Source organism: Apteryx mantelli, chromosome 25 (assembly GCF_036417845.1).
Source record: "Apteryx mantelli isolate bAptMan1 chromosome 25, bAptMan1.hap1, whole genome shotgun sequence".
NCBI lineage: Eukaryota > Metazoa > Chordata > Aves > Apterygiformes > Apterygidae > Apteryx > Apteryx mantelli.
The window spans coordinates 5,906,680-5,924,775 of NC_090002.1; the positions used below are offsets into that span (position 1 = coordinate 5,906,680).

Here is an 18,096-nt window from a genome sequence, read left to right on the forward strand (position 1 = left end):
AAAACGTTTCTCTTTTCTTCCAAACCGCAGATGGTTTCCGGCTTGGAAAACACAGCGCCAGGCCCGGAGCCGGGCACACGCTGGGAGGGCAGGATGCGGCCTCCCTCACCCCCCATCCCGGCCGGCAGGGGAGGTGATGGGGGCTTGCAGGGGGGTGGCCCGGTCCCAAAATGCAAGAGATTTGCCCCAAAAACGCAGCACCCCACCAAAACGGGAGTTTTTCCTGGAGCTGATGGGATCGGAGAGGGGGGATGCTCTGGGGTGAGGGTGCTCCGGGGAGGAGGATGCTGGGGGCGAGGGTGCCCTGGGGGTGAGGGTGCCCCGGGCAATCCGGGTGCCTGAGCTTCCCACGCATCGCCCCGGGCTCCGACATGCCGAGCGGTTGCTTTTCCTCCCGGGAGCAATTCCGGCGAGTTCCTCCTCCCCGTTGGCCTCCGGAGCGGGCGCGTTGCTGGCCCCCGGCGGGGGGGGGGGGATCGGGAGGGGGCGAAGGAGGCAGTGGGCAGGTCTCTTCGGCTCCGGCTCCGGTCCCCTCCGGCAGCCAAGCGTGACTCAGCAGCGAAGCCTCGCTTGGAATGTGCGAAAACGGAGGCAACCGGCCCAAAAACGGCGGCCTCCCCGGGGGGGGGGGGGGGGGGGCGAGCGGCCGCCCCGGCGCCACGCAACGCAGCCACCTGCAGCAGAGCCGGGCGCGGGGCCCAGGCGTCCGGGCGCCCCGGGACTGCGCGTGAGCGAGCCGGTCGCCGAGCCGGCGGGAAGGCGATGAGCTGCCGCGTCGCCCATGCCGGGAGGTTGAGTTCATCCCGGTGCCGCTCGCGTGCTTTGCCCGTGGAAATCCCCCTGCCGCCCGCTCGGCACCCCCGGGAGGAGCGGGGACGGAGCCGGGATGCCGCGGGCGCAGGGCACCCCGAGCCCTTGCCGGCGCTTTGCTTTGCCGGGGCGCTCCGTCGGCGCTCGGCACCGGGTGATGCTGGGCTCCGATGGATGCCAGCTGCCGGCGGCGCGGTCCTGATGCAGCCGGGGATAAATTTGCCTCCCTGGGGCAGCCGAGGGTTGTTGGGGGTGATGAAGAGGAGGGTGTTGGGCTCCCGTCGTCTCCCGTCATCTCCCATCCTCCTCTCCCACCATCTCCCATCCTCCTCTCCCATCGTCTCCCATCGTCTCCCATCCTCCTCTCTCATCCTCCTCTCCCATCCTTCTCTCCCATCCTCCTCTCCCATCCTCCTCTCCCATCCTGCTCTCTCATCCTCTCCCATCCTCCTCTCCCATCGTCTCCCATCGTCTCCCATCCTCCTCTCCCATCCTCCTCTCTCATCCTCTCCCATCCTTCTCTCCCATCGTCTCCCATCGTCTCACGTCCTCTTCTCCCATTCTCTCCCATCCTCCTCTCCCATCTTCCTCTCCCATCCTCCTCTCCCATCCTGCTCTCTCATCCTCTCCCATCCTCCTCTCCCATTGTCTCCCATTGTCTCCCATCCTCCTCTCCCATCTTCCTCTCTCATTCTCTCCCATCCTCCTCTCTCATCCTCCTCTCCCATCCTCTCCCATCTTCCTCTCCCATCCTTCTCTCCCATCCTCCTCTCCCATCGTCTCCCATCCTCCTCTCCCATCCTCCCCCCATACCTTTTTAGCAGGGGTAATTCTCTGTTTCGGGGCGCTGCGGGGGTGACGATGGATCAGGAGCCGCCGCACCTGCGTTTGCCCCCGCAGATCCCAGCCTGGGGCGCGGAGGCGGGTTCGGCTTCGGGGCCGGAGCCCGGCTTTGGCGACGGTTCCCAGCAGCGAGGGCACCAAGGGGGGGGGGGCTCAGGAGATGCTCTTCCCCCCCCCCAAACGAAAGGATTCGGATGGAAGCAGAAGCTTCGCCCGGGCGCCGGGAGCGAAGTTCCCTCGGGCACCGGGGGCGCTGAGCGCGGCGGGGACGGAGGCGCGTGTGCAGGAAAGAGCTTTCGCCCTGCGAGCGGCTCCAGCTTCCTTTTCCACTTGGGACGAGGCCAGGCGGGAAGCCGGAGCAGCCCCGTGCCGTCGTTCCAGGGACTTTCCCAGGGTTTTTGTTTTTTTTCTCTTTTCTTATCCTGAAGCCAACGTGCTCCCTTGGGGAGCCTGGCAGTCGGATCGATCCCCCCCCCCCCGATACATCAAGGTGGGGGAGCGACGGAGCGAAGCCGAAAGATCCCGGACTGCTCCGCCGAAGCAACCCAGCGCTGGGGAAGAGGCGCCGAGCGCTAGTTTTGGCTCTGCCGCTGGCTACCGGCCCGGTTCTCCACGGCGTTTGCGTTCCGGCAGATTCCAGCACATCGACCTGCAACCGCAGGGCAACCGCCGGCTCCCGGCTCGAGCCCGGGGCGACCGCGGCTGGATGAGACCCGGCATCGCTCATCCCGGGGCTGCGTCACGCTGCCGGGGAAGTTTTTAATTTATTTATCTATTTTATTTTTATTATTTTCCTTGTCCGAGAGTGGAATTTTCCATTCCTGCGCCTGCTCCCCGCCGCCCCTCGCTCTGCCGCCACCTTTCCCACGCTGCCGCCTCCATCCCTGGCAGCTCCGGAGCGAGCGGACGGCGCCCGGCGCCGAAACCCCGAGCGCTTTCGATGCGTTTCGCGGCCTCGGCGGCGTTTCCCCTGCCTGCGTTTCCGTCGGCGGGGAACACGGAGCGGCGGCTCGCGGGAACCCGGTTCCGCCACCCCCTCCGGAGCGGGTCACATCCCGGGGCGAAACGGGGTGACTTCAGCTCGCGGCCGCCCGTGGGCGACGCTCGCCAGCGCGGAAAAAATGAGCCGTCCTGGCCGCGGGTCGCGCCGGCTCCCCCAGGAAAAGCCCGGGTGAAGGTTATTTTTAAATAGGATGCGTTTCCTCTTCTCCTTCCTCGCCGAGGGCACGTGGCGCTGAGGTCATGGAGAGCCTCGGCTCCCGGAGGCGCTTCCAGCTCCTCCGAATCGCCTCTCCGGGCGCCGCTCGGAGAAACGCTCGGCTGGGCCCCTCGTGGAGCTCGCTGCCCCTCCAGCCCCGCTGCCTTCCCGGACGCATCCTGAGCTCCGTGCTCGAGCGATTCCTATGGCCCCATGGGTTTTCCCGGAGCAGCGACTCCCTCCCGGAGCCGCATGTGGCTCGGGACGGAAAATCAGAGCCAGATGTGGCTTAGCCACTGCTTGTCGCTCCGGGGGCTGAGCCGAGCCGAGCCGGGGCCCGGGAAGGGTTGGGGGCTGGGAGCTGATGTCGGCAGGGTTTTTTTGGGAGGGGGAATGCCGCCCCCCCCCCCCCGGCACCGCAGGAGCGAGGAGGGGGCTGCGGGATCGGGGCCGTGCTGCCGAGCCGGCGAGCGCCCCGGCAGCCGGGCAGCTTTCGGAAGAGCAGCTCATGGCCAAACTGCCTTTCAATCCGAAGCTGATTCCCGTCCCCGGGTTGTTTCCCGGGAAAAGGGTGGATTTTTGGAGTTGGGTTCCAGGAGGAAAGTCCCCTCCGTGGCTTTTCAGCTGAGCCTGGCTGGGCCGCGGCGGCGGCACGAGCGGTGCCGGGAGGGAGCCGGGATCCGTCGCCACTCGGAGACGAGCGCCGTATCCTCTCCGCCCCGTGCCGGCCATCCCGGAGGTCGGGGTCACGGATTTTAACAGCTGCAAGGCTGGAAAAGGCCCGAGTGTCCCTCGGTGGGGACGGTCCCTGCGGGCGGCCCGAGCCGGCCCCGGTGCGCGTGGAGCAAAAGGGGACGGAAAACTCTTGCGGCCGCTCGGGAATGAAGCCCGGCCGCGCGCCGACCGCACGAACCTCCGGATGCGACAGCAGCGGCCGGAGGGGGAAATTCCCCTCGATTAGGTTTAATTGCAAATGCCGGTGGTGGTGGTGGGGGGGGGGGGGTTGCAGCAAGTCGGATCCATCCACAGCTCCAGCCCCTTCCCAAATTCGGGAGCCCGCGGGCCCTGGAGCATCTCGGGCTGCCCGCGCACGTTCCCCATCACCTATTTTTATTGATTTTCATTTATTTTGGGGGGTTTTAACCTTGCAGAGCTGCCGGGGGCGGTTTGGCGAGGGTTTGCCGTGCCGGCGGCTTTCTCCCCACGTTTTCCAGGATCGGGACTCCCCACCGTGTCCCCCCCCTCCGTCTTCCCCCGGCTGCGGGGCCGGAGGGGCGGCGGAGCGGGAGGATGGGTGGAGGCGCCGCAGCCGAGGCCAAGATGCATCAGCTCGTGTTTTTCTGGTAGCGGCCGAAGGTTGTTGTTTTCCCCATTCCCGGGATGATCCAATGCTTTTGGCGGAGGTTGCACGTGGCCGCGGCCCGGGCATGGCCGGCGCCTGCCCGGCGGCTCCGGAGCGGAGGGGGATTCGGAGGGCGAGCCAGACCACGCCGCCGGAGATCCATCTCCTCCGCAGCCCCCCCAAAAATCCCAGCGAGGCTCAATCCCACTTTCGGCCGCCTCCGGGAGAGCAGCGGCAGCGGGCGGCGGAGGAGGGATGAGCCCGGCCAAGGAACCGGCTGGGGCTGAGGCCCGACGCTCTCGCCGCACGGGTGGCGGCGTTAGCGGCGCCGCGAGAACTTTGGGCCCCGCGTTGCACAACGGGCCCCTCTGCAACCGGCTTGGGGGGGAGAAAACGGCTGAAATCCGGGTGGTTTTTCAGCCCGGCGGAAGGTGATGAAATAACGGGAGCTCCGGCGCCGCCGCCGGCCCGGCGCAACGGAATCCACCCGCTCGAGGGAGCCCCGAACGCCGGCGGCGGCTGCCGCTTCGAGCCGTTCCGCCTAAATTTAGGGCCTTTCCGTCGTGGGAGGGGGGAAGAGCCGTCGAGCGACGGGTGAGGCCGTCCATCCGTCCGTCCGTCCGTCCGTCCAGCCCTCGGGCGGCCCGCAGGCACCTGCCTCGATCCGCTCGGGAGCGCCGGGGGGGGGGGGCGGGCAGGCGGGGACGGGTCGCCGCGGCAGCCCGGAGCGGGACCAGTCGCTGATGTAAACGGCTCCGGCTGCGGATAAACAACCGGCCGCCGGCGGCGAGGACAAACGGCTCCTCTGTTCGCCCGGCGGCGCGGCCCCCCCGGCCCCCCCCCCCCCCCCCCCGGCCACCCGGCACGGCGCCTCCGAACCCCCTATTCCCGCATCCCTGCTGCTCCGGCCAAGCAGGCAGGTTTGATCCCATCCCGCGGTCGGGATTGCTCTGTTCGGTGGGGGGGGGTATGTATTTTTGGTGGCCCCCCCCCCCCCCAGCATCGCTCCCGCGGGAGCCCAAGTGAAGCGCTGAGATTCACCGCGCCGCCTCCCGCTGCGCCCGTCTTGCGAGATTCCCCCCCTCTCCTCCCCTTCCCGCATCCCTGGAGGCGTTTGCGGGAAACCGCCCCCGCACCCAAAGGCCGGCGGGGCTGCCGGGGGGGGGGCAGGAAGCAGCCGGCGGCGGGCGGCATCAGTGTGACGAGGGGCCACGTTCTCAGCTCGCTCCCGGATCCGGACGCGTTGCAGGGAGCACGGCGCTGGTCACCGTTTTATTGCTATTTCGGCTGCGTTTCCAAATCCCCCCCCCCCCCCCAAAAAATTTTGCATTGCTAAGAGCTGCCGCGGCGCCGGGGCTGCTCCTGCTCCCCCCCCCCCCCCCCCCCCCGCGTGGCAGAAAGGGAGCCGAAAGGCCCCGGGGTCATTTCGAGTGTCCCGTGACTCTCCGCTGTGACACTTTTCCGGTCACTTAAAGGCAGGCGGGGGCTGAGGGCGCTGGAGATAAGCGGGTGCCCGCGGGTGCTCAGCTCAGGGTGGTGCTGGGGGGGGGGTTTTGGGGGGGGTTTGCAAAGTGTTTTGAACCCTGGTGTCCTTCCTCCTCCGTCATCATCGTCGTGTAGGCAAGCGCGGGGGGGGTACGGGCCAGCTGCGCACTGGTGTCCCCCCCCCACTTGCAAAATTACCCCGGGCCTGGGACATCCCTGTTGCATCCCCACGAGCTGCCAGCCCGGGCGAGCCGGGAGGCCCCCGCGTGCACATGGAGCCGGTCCCACGCACACGGAGCCGCGCATGGCCAGCCGTGGGAACGGATCTGTTCCTGCACACGCGCGTGCGTGGCTGCGTTGGTGCCCACGTGGGTGCGTTCAGGCGCGCCCGTGCAAACGGATCCGCTCATGCACACGTGGATCCGCTCATGCACACGTGGAGCCGTTCATGCACACATGGAGCCGTTCACATACACCCACGCAAACAAATCCGCTCATGCACACATGGATGCACTCACGCAGACGTGGATCCGTTCGTGCACGCCCACTCAAACGGACCCACTCGTGCACACAGGTGCACACCGATCCCTTCGTGCACACATGGATCCACTCATGCACACCCACACAAACAAATCCGTTCATGCACACGTGGATCTGTTCACGCACACCCATGCAAATAGATCCATTCCTGCACACACGCACACGTGGATCCGTTCGTGTACACCCACACAAACAGATCCGCTCGTGCACACATGGATGGTTTCATGCACACACGGATGTTTTCACGCATGCATGGATGCATTCACGCACACCCACGCCCAGGGATGCATTCGTGCTTCCCGGCTGTGCCCGCTGTCTGCACGCATCCCTGCGCAGCACCAGAAGCCGGCGAAGCGGCCACGGGAGCCGCTGCAGGAACATCCGGGCTTTTCTGATCCTCGTCCCCTGGATGGCTCCGTTCCTGCCCCGCTCGGGCCCGATGGCAGGCACCGAAGCCACCACGCAGCGCTCGCCCGAGCGCGCGGGCTCCCACTGCCCGGACGAGCGAGCCCCGGCGCACCCGCGCCCTGCACGCCGCCCCGGTCCCGACTCTCCTCCAACCCTCCGCGCTGCAGGAATGTTGCTCGAGGGCATTTCAGCCACGGCGGATTGCAAACCGCGGGGGTTCGCAGAGCCGAGGCCAATTTACTGGCAGGAGCAGCCCTTTGGCTGCTAGGAGCGAGGCACGTGCTGCGACGAGGAAGGTTATTAAGCCAGCGCAGGATTTCTGCAGGACAGCTTCTGGCACGGGCTGGGATTAAGGCACAAAGTCGCTTTGCACTTTGCAATGCCAAAAAGGGGGTCGAGACGGCATGGGCAAAGCAGCTGCAAGGGGCTGAAGCGGCGGCTGGCGACGGAGGCTCAGCGGCCCCGGATCACGGCGCTGCTTGCAGGGGGAAAAGAGATTTTTTTTTAGGAAAAGAGCCGGGCCCGGATGGATAATGCAGCGCAGGCTTGCAGTGGAGGAGCAAGGATGCCCAGGCTGTGGAGGTCTTCAAACAGTCGCTGCGTGTCGGTGATATGCGCATCCGTGCGTGTCTTCACACCGTGTGTACGCACGGGGGTGCGTGCAGGCATGTGTATATTTGTTTGTGCACAAATGCAGATGTGTAATCGTCTGTGCGTATCTATGCGACATCTGTGCATGCACGGACAACTGAGCGGTGCACGGACGCGCACCTGCGTGCAGGTAGGAGGTTTGCGCACGTGGACGCGTGTGCATATAGGTAAGCGTGTGCATTCGTGCGCTTGCCGCTGCCTCCGTGCAGGCACGGGGTGTTTGTGCATGCTTGCGCGCATGGTTGTGCATGCACGCGGGAGCGGACCCGTGTGGGTGTGCATGAGCGTGGGGAATGTGTACGCGTGTGCGCAGGGGGTAGGTGTATACGTGTGTACGCCCATGGGGACGGGTGCAAGTGTGCACGGCGTACATGCGCATATGGGTGCACGTGGATGCGTGTGCATGGGGCTGTGGGTACTTGTATATGTGTGTGTGCATGCGTGTAGGGGATGCGTGCACACCCGGGCCCACGGATGTGCGTGTGCATGCATGTGTGCACGGTGCGTGTGGCCAGGGCCAGGCGTGCATGCACATGTGCTCGTGTGTGCACGCGCCCATAGGTGTGCATGCACGTGCATGTGTGCACGGGGGTTGCTCAGGGCTGTGCACGCATGCGCGTGTGTGCGTGTGCACATGCGTGTGTGTGCATGTGTGGGTGCGCAGGTACACGCGGTGGGGGGTTGTATGCACAGTGCCTGGCACTTTGGGTGCTGTGCACCCACCGAGCTGCACGGAGCTGAGCCGAACCGATCTGATCCAAATCGAATGGAGCCGAGCTGAGCCGAGTTGAACCGAGTCAAGTCGAATTGAACTGAGTTGAGCTGAGCTGAGCCGAGCCGGGTTGAATCCAGTCCAACCGATTCGAGCTGAGCCAAGCTGCGCCATGCTGATCCTATCCGAGCCGATCCGAGCTGCGCTGATCTGAGCCGATCCGATCTGAGCTGATCTGACCCGATCTGAGCTGAACTGATTCCACCCAAATTGAACCGAGCTGAACTGAGCCGAGTCGAGTCAAACCCAGTCCAAACGAGCTGAGCCGAGCTCTGCCAATCAGGTCTGAACTAATCTGAGCCAATCCGAGCCGATCCGAGGCAATCCAATCTGAACTGTGCCGATCCAATCCGAACCCAGTCTAACTGAGAGAAGCCGAGCTGCGCCATGCTGATCCGATCTGATCCAAGCCAATCCAAGCCAAGCTGAGCTGATCCGATCTGAGCTGGACCCAGTCCAACCGACCGGAGACGAGCCGTGCCATGCCGATCCGATCTGATCCAATCCGAGTCGATCCAATCCAATCCAAGCCGGGACGATCTGATCCGAGCCGATCCGAATTGAGACGAGCTGAACCGAGCCGAGCCGCTCCGAGCCGAGCCGAGCCACTCCGAACCGAGTCGAGCTGCTCCGAACCTCTCCGAGCAGCTCCGAACCGAGCCGAACCTCTCCGAGCCGAGCCGAGCCGCTCCGAACCGAGCCGAGCCGCTCCGAACCGAGCCGAACCTCTCCGAACCTCTCCGAACCGAGCCGAACCGAGCCGAGTTTCTCCGAACCGAGCCGAACCTCTCCGAGCCGAGCCGCTCCGAGCCGAACCTCTCCGAGCCGAACCTCTCCGAGCCGAGCCCCTCGGAGGCGAGCGGAGGCGAGCGGCGCGGCGGCGGGGCGGCGCGGGTCTGGCCCGGCGCCAGCCCTTTCTCATAAACCACATGCTGCTGCTGCAGCGGCGCTATAAAGGGCGGCGCAGCGCGGCGGCCGCTCAGCCCGGCCCCGCTCGGCCCCGCTCGCCGCCTCGTCCGCGCCGCAGCTCCCGGCAGCAGCAGCAGCAGCAGCCCCCCCGGCAGCCCCCATGCCCCGCCGCGGAGCCAAGGTAGGGCGCCCCGGGGCCGCTGCCCGCGGAGCCGCACCGGCATCGGAGCCGGGATCGGGATCGGAGCCGGGATCGGAGCCGGGACGGGGCCCCCCCGGCGCCGCCGCCCCGCCGCTGCCACCTGCCCTCCCGCCGCGGGGGCACCTCGTCCTGGGGGGTCAGGCACTCAGCATGGGGGGGGGCACCTAGAATTGGGGGGGTTTAGACCCCCCCTGCATGGGGGGGCACCTAGTATTGGGGGGGGCAGGCACCCAGCAAGGGTGGAGGGAGCACTGAGCATCGGGGGGTTGCACCCAGTATGGGGGGCACGCAGTATGGGGGGCACCCGATATAGGGGGGTCAGGCGCTGAGCATAGGGGAGGCACCCAGTACGGGAGGTGCTGAGCATGGGGGGTTGCACCCAGTACGGGGGGCACCCAGTATTGGGGGGGGAGTCAGGCACCCAGCACGGAGGGGGCACCCTGCATGGGGACACTCAGTATTGGGGGGGGAGGGTCAGGCACCCAGCATTGGGGGAGGCACCCAGTTTGGGGGGTCACTGAGCGTGGAGGGGGGTGCACCCAGTATGGATGCACCCAGTGTTGGGAGGAGGTCAGGCACCCAGCACGGGGGGGGCACCCCGCATAGGGGTCCCCCGGTGCATGTAGGGGGCCCCCAGCTATGGGGCACCCAATGTGGTGGGGGGGGGGCATAGCCCCATGCCCTGTCTCCCCCATCCCTCCATCCATCTGTCCCTCCGTCCGTCCGGGCCAGCGGGGTGAGGCCGCAGCCAGCCGTGGCTGCAGCTCCGCAGTGGCCCAGCCGGCATCTGCTGTTTCACAAGACAGGAGAATTTCTGGGATCCCTCCAAGGGAAATTCCCCCCCCCGCCCAGTGCCCAGAGACTCTCTCGGCGCCGCTGCAGAGGCGTCCGCGGCGTTATCCCGCCGGAGGTCTTTATCCCGCGCTCCAGCCCTGGGCGATATGGCTGGAGTCCCGCCGGGATTCGGGCGCTCTGCCGGGCCCCGCGGTTGGGAGGGGAGTTTGGGGCGACGCCAGTGCTGCCGCGTGGAAAGAGCCCCGCGGGTGCGGCGGGCCGAGGCTGGGGGTCCAGAGGAGGGGGAGAGGATTTGGGGGTGTGTGTGTGTCAGCGTGTCAGATTGCTCCCAGGAAAAAACTGCAGGAGAGACAAAATTGGGGCAGGAGAGGTCAGAGCGAGGGCTGGAGAGCAGGACGGGGAGAGCGGAGGCGCTGACGGAGCTCGGGGCTGTGCCGGTCCCAGCAAGAGTCATGTCCGGGCTTGTGCCGGCGAATTCCCCGCTGACCCGGCGCTCCCAAAAAAAAATAAAACTCCGGAGCGGGATTGAGGAGGGGGGGGGTGCAGCAGGATGCTGTTGCAAGAAGTTGCTGCAACCCGTTGCCCTCCCATGCCCAGGTGTGCCTGCTCCGCTGCACCCTGCTCTCGTCCCTCCTCCTCCTCCTCGTCTGCAGCATCCATGAGACGGAGCAGAACAGCTACTGCCAGCAGATCATCACCCAGGACCATCTGGCCGAGCTGCAGGAGCTGGTGAGTGCCGGTGCCGAGCACCCATGGGTGCGCTGACCAGGGATGCAACATGCCGCCGTGCCTTTTGCAAGGGGGGGGGGGGGCACGTCGAAACGCTGGTAGGGGGAGAAAGGAGTGTGATCCAGCCGGAGCGTGAGAAACGGGGTGGCGGATGCCTGCGAGGAAGGACGGATGTGCAGGGGGGGAAACGGCCGCCGCGGGCACCCGGCGCTGCCCGGCCATGGTGACGCAGGGGTTAACGGCGAGGAATCCGGCTGCATTCCTGAGTCCAGCTGCTTGCCTGGAAGCTGGGCTGGCAAGGGGGCTGTGGGTGGGTAGGTGGGTGGGTGGTGGGCAGCGAGGGGGGCCACGGGCGCCTTCGCCCCGCGCGGCTCAGGGGCGGCTCCCGGTGCTCCGGGGCAGAGCCCGGAGGAAACCCCTGGTTCCTGCGCTGGCCGGCGGCAGCCTCAACTCCAGCCTGCGAGCCGGAGTTATCCGGGGGGGAGAAAGCAAAACTAGGGATGCACCAGGATTTTTTTTTGTTAATTATTAATTTTTACTGCTGCGGGGACGCGCGTCTCGCAGATCACATTCGGTCTTTGGCGCAGCGGGGGTGCGCAGAGGAGGGGGGGGGTCCTCGCCTCCCGCTCGCTCGCGCCCAGCTCCCCGGCGTCTTGCAGCCGCCGCGTGTCGGCGTGCAAACCGCTGGGGTCCGGCCTCGCCGCACCTCTTCCTCTCGAAGCGCTTCGCCGCGGGGCTGGCGCCTGGCAGATATCGCTTTGCCGAGCTCGGCCGCCTCCGTGCACCCCCCCCCCACCCCGCCGAGCCCCCGCGCCCATCCAAAGCGAGCGCCCGTCGGGGGGTGATGGGGATGGCGCGGGTTTGCAGAAGAGCTGCGGTTTCCCTGCCGGAGGTTGCAGCCTTCTCTTCCTCCTGCCTCGTGCAGGGGCGTTTGCGGAGGAACCGGCCCTCGCTGCAGGCCGGCCAGATAATGGAGCAATTGTTTCCAGGCTGCCGCAGCTCTCCTGGCAGCCGGAGCGCTCCGGGCCTGGGATGCAAGCCCGGAGTCGTGCTCCAAGCCCTGGAGGAGGGTTTGTTTTTGGGGGTGGTGTTTTAGGGGTTTTCTTCCCCTCCTCTCCTTTTCCGCAATCGGAAACCGTTGCGGCCTGGGGGTCCGTGGGACCCCAGCGTTGCGTAAAGCATCGAGCTGGCGCGCTGGGCGCATCCCGGCCGCGGAGCGGGAGGCCTCTGGTTGCACGGGGGGCCGAAAGCGGAGGCAGGTCCCTTCCGCGTCATGCACCCGCGTCTGGGGCGGAGGGTGCAGCCGGGTGCTCCGTGGGGCTGCACCGGCGGAGCCGCTCTGCCCTTTGCAGCCTGGGGCAGGGCTGGTCTCTGCCCTTGGGGTGGGAGGAAGAGGAGGATGAACGGCCTGGGAGGGGAGGCAGGGAGTCCCCGGTCCCGGCAGCGCACCGGGAGGAGGGAACGTGCCACCCTTGCGGGAGATCCTGGCCTCAACCTGCTGCAGGCTGGACCTTAGGGAAGCATCTGCGCGGCGAGGAGGAGGATGAGGATGAAGCAGGGGCTGGCGGTGCGGTGTGGATGCGTGTGCTCAGCTCCAGCCACGGCGGGGGCCGACGCGGGGTGGGGGGGGGCACTCGGCAGTGACATCCCGCTCTGCCCTTGCAGGCTGATACCCAGATGCTTCATCCGGGCAGGGTCTCCTTCACGTTCATCAATAAGATGCAGTTGGTGAGTGGCTCCTGCTCTCGGCACCGGGGAGGCGGAGGGGTCCCCGGGCGCTTGGGGACATCCGTATCGGGGTGCATCTCTCACCCCCACCTCCCTTTTATCCTCAATCCTCCCACCTCGGTGGGAAATTGCATGCACTTGTTGGCCCCATCCCTCCTGGCTGCCCGGCTGCCCGGTCTCCCCTCGATGGGCTGAACCAGGACACTGGAGATTTGGGCTTGGAGCTGCCCATTCCAGGTGTTTTGCAGCTCTGTGCCTCAGTTTCCCCCTTGGCAGGCCGAGAGGGGCAGCACTCCCTTTGCCCCACTGCTAACCTGCCTCTCTTTTGGGGGGTGTCTCCGCTCTGGCAGGACGACCCCGTTTGCTACGTGAAAGCCGCCTTTCCCCTGCTGGGGGAGATCCTGGAGAAGACAGAGTTCAAGGAGAACTCGTCCAACGCCAAGAAGCTGCAGATGGTGCGCCGCATGTACAGCCGCATCGACGAGAACGTGGACCCCTGCATCAAAGAGGAGGACGATGAGGAGAGAGAGGTACGGTCACCCCCGGGTGTCCCCCCCCGGCTGTGATGTGAATCCAAACCCTCAACCGCAGCTTTGCATGCAGCCATGGGTGCTGTGGGGTGAAACGTGTCTGGGGGACATGGGGACCACCCAGCTGCCCTGTGCTCCTCTCCGAGCTGCAGGTCCTGGGCCAAACGCCGCCCTAGGTGGGACCCATCCATGGGTCAGGCTCCGTGGGGCGTGTGCGTCGGGCGCCGCTGAGCCCCACTCTTCCTCCAGCTCTCGCAGAAGTGCTTCCGAGAGTTTGCCACGTCCCCCTACGAGATGCTGGCGCTGGTGAAGCGGTTCTTCCATGACCTCAACCTGCTGCTGCAGGCCAAGGAGACCTTCGAGAAGGACTGCAGCCACGTCTATCGGAAGAGGTGCCTGGAGCCCGAGCAGACCAGCTCCTCCTCCCCAGGTAAGACGGCGAGGCTTCATCCCCACCCGGCAAACCGCAGGCACACGGGCTCGCCTGCATGACGCAGCTTCACGGCAGCGTGTCCCCATCCGTGGGCACACGCGGATAGATGCCGGCATGGTCCGTGTCTGTGTTGGTGTCTGTCTGGAGGCTGCTGGCTGCGTGTCGGCAGGCTGCGTGTCTTCGTGTGGGTCCCCCGGGCCGGTCCGGAGAAGGGGCCGACCATCCTGGGAGGGATGGGAACCTCTCTGGAGAGGGGGATTTGGGTCGCGGCCTGCTGGGGCAGGAAACGGGGCTGGAATAAGGCCGGTGAGAAGTGCCAAGGGGGAACAAGGAGGCAACTCCATCGGCCTGGCTGAAGGCATCTGGCTTAGCTTCCTCTCCAAAGCCCGAGGCGCGGAGAAAGCCACCTGGACTCCCTCTGCCACCGACTTGCTGCGTGACCTGGGCCGAGGTGCTTCAGCTGCCCCGTGCCTCAGTTTCCCCGGTGGGTCGCACAGAGTGAAACCCTGCAGCCCAGCGCCAGGCTGAGCCCGTGGTGGGAAATGTTGACCCTCCAGGGGCAGAAGAGACCATGTCACTGCCCATGCTTTTGCGGGCACCCGCGTTCCGTGTTTGTTTGCATGCCGGCTGGGAAGACGGCCTCGGATCTGCACCGCAGCCCGGCGGAGTTGCAAGGCGCCGAGTCTTGGATAAGCCCTCGGCTTGGGGACCCGGTGATCCGGGCTCACCTGGGGGCTGCCAGGCGCCGCCTGTCCCATGTCCGTCCTTGCTTGCTCCCACCTCGCCTCCGCTCGCTCCTTCGGGGCCAGCCGGGAATGCCGCCGCCGGCGCGGGTCTGCTCCCCCGGGAGGCCGCTCACCCCACGGCCCTCTCTTCTCTCTGCTTCTTGCAGGTTTGGGGACAGCTCCTGACCGCCCTGGCCTGTCCCCTGCCCTCCCTTCCGCCACCCAGCCCTCCCTCTCCACCGCCGGCCCCGTGGGCCGGCAAGCGGTGGCCGCCGCTAGCGCCCGAATCCCTTCCGGCCTCCTGCGCCCCGCTCTCGCCGGCTCCGACGGCAGCACCCTGGCTCGGCCCCCCGCTAGCCCGGACGGGGGCTCGGGCACCGAGGAGGTCCCGGGAGCCCGGCTCGGGAGCCCGGCGTCCCCGCAGCAGCCAGCTCGAGCCGTCGGCGCCGAAGCGTTCCCGCATCCGCCCGGGACCGTCGGCCTCGCGGCTGAGGACGTCTCCGTGCCGCCGGGGGCCGCAGCGACGGCGCAGAGGGCTCCGACGGAGGGGGGCAGCGGGGCCGGCGTCCCCCCCCAACCTCCGGCGCCGCTCCGGTTCTCCAGGATGTCCGGGGCGCTGCCGGGCGCGGGGGGCGGAGGCCGGGGGCCGAGCCGGCTGCGAGAGCCCCAGGACGTCGGGGCCGGGCCCAGCTTTGACTCTAACTTTGTTCCGAGCGCAGAGCAGCGCAGGAAGGAGCCCAAAGGCCAGGAGAGCCGCCGGGAGCCCCTGGCCGCCATCGCGGTGGCCAGCGTCGTGGCCGTGCTGCTGGCCGTGGGCGGGCTGCTCTTCTACAAGTACAAATGCAGGGTGAGGACCCCCCCCCGCCCGGTCCCATCCTCTTTCCCAAAGGGGCACCGGGCAGGGTGGGAGGATGGATGGGGGGATTTTCTTGTTGTTTTTTTTTTTTTCATTTTTTATTTATTTTTGTCTGCCCTCCCTGCCCACGTTGGGGGGGTGAGCGCGTTTTCCCCCCCCCCCCCCCCCCCCTCCAAAGCCAGGAGCTCCTCGGGAAGGAAGCTGGGAAGGGAGGGAGCCTCCCCCACGGCTCATCCCTCTTCTCCTTCCTCATTTTTTTTCCCCCCCTCCAGGTCCTGGAGCGGCGGCTGGACGGGAGCGAGCGTGACCCCGAGGAGCCGGAGAGAAGGTGGGCTTGTGGCAGCACCAGGCCTGGTCTGACTCCCCCCCCCCCCCCCCGGAGGAGGTGGGGGGGCACTGGGGACCCCCTCCTGCACCCCAACACATCCCCAATCCCCCCCCACACGCACCCTAAGCCCCCTCCCGCTCTGCAGGGCGCTGCGGGGAGCCCGGGGCCGCGCGGAGCCGGAGGCGCAGGAGCTGTGAGGTGAGCGACCCGCGGGGGGGCCGCGCCGGCGTCGGGGGGGCTCCGTCATTGCTTATTTAGTTATTTATTATTTTTCCCAGGGGGGTTTATGTATCCGTTGGCCCCCTGCGCTTCACGGCACCCCCCTGTCCGGGCTCCGGGCTTGGAAGGAGCCTAATTTTTCCCCCCTTCCCTCCCCTCCCCTCCCCCGCCTCCATCTTCCCCTCAGGCTCCGCGGCGGGATGTGAAGCCGCTCGCTGGGGCCGCGTGGAGGCTCCTCGCCGGCCCCTCCGCCGCCTCCTCCTCCGCCGGCGGCCACGACGCTCGCGCTCTCCTCCCTCACGCCGCGGCGGCGGCCAGAGACTGGGGGGGCCGAAACCCCCCCGAAAAACCTAGCGGGAAAGGACAAACGGACGGGGCCGGCGGCTGGGAGACGTCGCTGCAGCTCCCCGGCGATCCTCGGCGGCGGATGAGGCCGGACGCGCCACAGGGATGAGATCCCCATCGGAGAGGGGGTTTTTGTTTTTTTTTCCCCCCCCACACACACAGACACTGTGAATATTTAAGGCCCCCCCCGCGGGGCCCAGGCGTGCCCGGGGCCCCCGTCCGTCCTTCTGTCCGTCCGTCCCGGCGCCAGGTACTCGGGGCCGCGCTGGCCGCCCGCCCCAGCTGGCCTCGGGCCGCGCGCGGCGCCTTGGCTTGCATCTTGTGCCTTGGATATATATATATACACATATATATATTTGTTTTTTAAATATAGCGGATAAATCTTTATCCGGCGGAAGTATTTAACGGGGGCCGGGGGGCCGCTGCCGCGAGCTGGCCTCGTCCGTGGCGGTGTTTTCAGGATGGCGCCGGAGCCGAGGGCACCGGCGTCTCGCACGTCCAGCCGCAGTGCCTGGAGCTCCTTGGTCCCGGCGTTCCGGGCGGGAAGAGCCGAGCCGGGGATGCGGCAGCCCCGGAGCCGGCGGAGGACTCGGGCCGGCCCCCGAATGTGAAGTTTGGCCCACGCTGCTCTTGGGTTTGGAAGTATTATTTTTATACAGCGGGAGTAATACGCGGACGGACCAAATCTTTTTTTTTTTCTTTTTGGAGAAAGCATTAGTATTAATTTTTATATGCGTATTTATAGCTGCCTAAAGGTGTCGCTCGGCGGGAGGCTGCCAAATCGGGGGGGATCCACTGACGGGGCGCCCGGCCGGGGGATCGGGGCCGGCCGCGGGTTCGGCAGCGCTTCGCACCCGTGGCCCCGGCGCTCGGAGGAGCCTCCCGCTTTCGCTGGGGACGGTTTAAAATTCGCCTTTAACCTGTGTCGGATTTATTTTTGCCTTCTTTGGATTTTGTTCTTTTTTTTTTTTATACAGCGAGAAATCAAATTATTTTATACAAAGTCATTTTAAAAAAAAAAGTCTATTTAAAAAAAAAATAGAAAACAGCCTGTATATTTAATATGAATAATAAAGGTGGATGTGTAGCACTTTGTAAGGAGGGAGCTGGTTTTGTGTGTGCGGGGTGGCCAAGGGGATAGGAGCCGTCCTGCCTGTCCCCCCCCCCCCAGCTTGGGGACACGGAGGGGGGCCCCCGAATCGGAAGCAGCCACTTCCAGCTTACTGGGGCCGCTCCGGCTTGGAATGGCAGGGCCTGAAGAGCTATTTCCGCTGGCCCAGGGAAGCTAAATCCCTTTTTCCGGTGCCTCCTTCCTTCTAGGAATAGGGGAGCCTGTCGTCCCCCTGCCGCTGCCCCTGCGTGGGTGGGTGCGAGGGGGTTTTGCTGCTGCCCTCGCGCTCCGGGGTGTCGGGGTTTGGATGCTGGTTTGGGGGGGGGGCAGGATGCGGCCGGGGCGCCCCGCGTTTGCTGACAAGCAGGATTCCTCGAGGAAAGCAGCCCGCCGGCTCCGGCCTGCCGCTGACTCAGCCCAGCCCTTCCTCTCCCCTGCCGGGGCTTTCCCAGCTCCTCTTCCCAGGGAAGTGGGACCTATATATAGCCCCTGGCTCCGGGCCACGGGTGTTTTGGGGCAGGGGTGGTTACGGTCAGCGCCTGGGTGCCAGCAGCGAGCTGGGACAGGTGAGCCGGGCCCTGGAAAGCCCCTTTGGTGGCATGGCTACATTCCCGAGGGGGGGGCTGCAGCAGCTGCCCCCCCTCGGTCAGGGCCACCGGCGCCGGCCTGAGTCTGCGGGCAGCCCTGGGGGGGAAGCTGGCAGCGCAGGTTTTTTTCACACCATCGGGAGAGAGTGTTAACTCTGGAGCTGAATGATGGCAGGGCCATGAGCAGAGCCTAACACTTTGGTAGCGCTCAGAGGAACGGTGCTGCTGAAGGCAGGAACAGAGGCAGGAGCATCCTTGGGACGCGAGGAGCACGAATACCCGCCCTGCCGAATTTAAACCCCAAATACCCTCGTTCCCCCCCCAACACCTCTGGTCGCTCGGAGCGGCGCAGAGGCGCGTGGAAAGCGGCTCCCCGCGGCCAAGCGGCGGCTCCTCGCTCGCGCGGGGGGGTGACAGGGGGGAGCCGCGTCCTCGGCCCCCTCCACAGGCTGCCGGGCCGCACAGCAGGGATTTGAGCTGCTCCGAGCGAGAGCTCCGGCCGTCCTGGGAAAGCTTCCCCGGCTCCGCCGCAAACGCCGCAGAGCCGCGG

At 66.4% G+C, this 18,096-nt stretch overlaps 1 protein-coding gene across 1 annotated transcript; it reads left to right on the plus strand.

The window, feature by feature from the left end:
* Window positions 1-9,043: 9,043 nt before the first annotated feature.
* On the plus strand, window positions 9,044-16,923 carry CSF1 (colony stimulating factor 1). Its single transcript, XM_067310583.1, has 9 exons — window positions 9,044-9,139; window positions 10,553-10,684; window positions 12,350-12,412; window positions 12,763-12,942; window positions 13,192-13,372; window positions 14,268-14,947; window positions 15,229-15,284; window positions 15,430-15,482; window positions 15,691-16,923. The coding sequence occupies exons 1-8, from the start codon at window positions 9,119-9,121 to the stop codon at window positions 15,479-15,481; spliced, it is 1,365 nt and encodes a 454-aa protein (XP_067166684.1). The 5' UTR covers window positions 9,044-9,118; the 3' UTR covers window position 15,482; window positions 15,691-16,923.
* The last annotated feature ends 1,173 nt before the right edge of the window (window positions 16,924-18,096 follow it).

What these genes read in the sequence shown, in the direction of transcription:
- CSF1 (XM_067310583.1), top strand. Translation starts at nt 9,119, where the DNA reads ATGCCCCGCCGCGGAGCCAAG. An exon ending in TGCCCCGCCGCGGAGCCAAG is followed by an intron (nt 9,140 to 10,552) that starts GTAGGGCGCCCC and finishes TCCCATGCCCAG; the next exon opens with GTGTGCCTGCTCCGCTGCAC. An exon ending in GACCAGCTCCTCCTCCCCAG is followed by an intron (nt 13,373 to 14,267) that starts GTAAGACGGCGA and finishes TGCTTCTTGCAG; the next exon opens with GTTTGGGGACAGCTCCTGAC.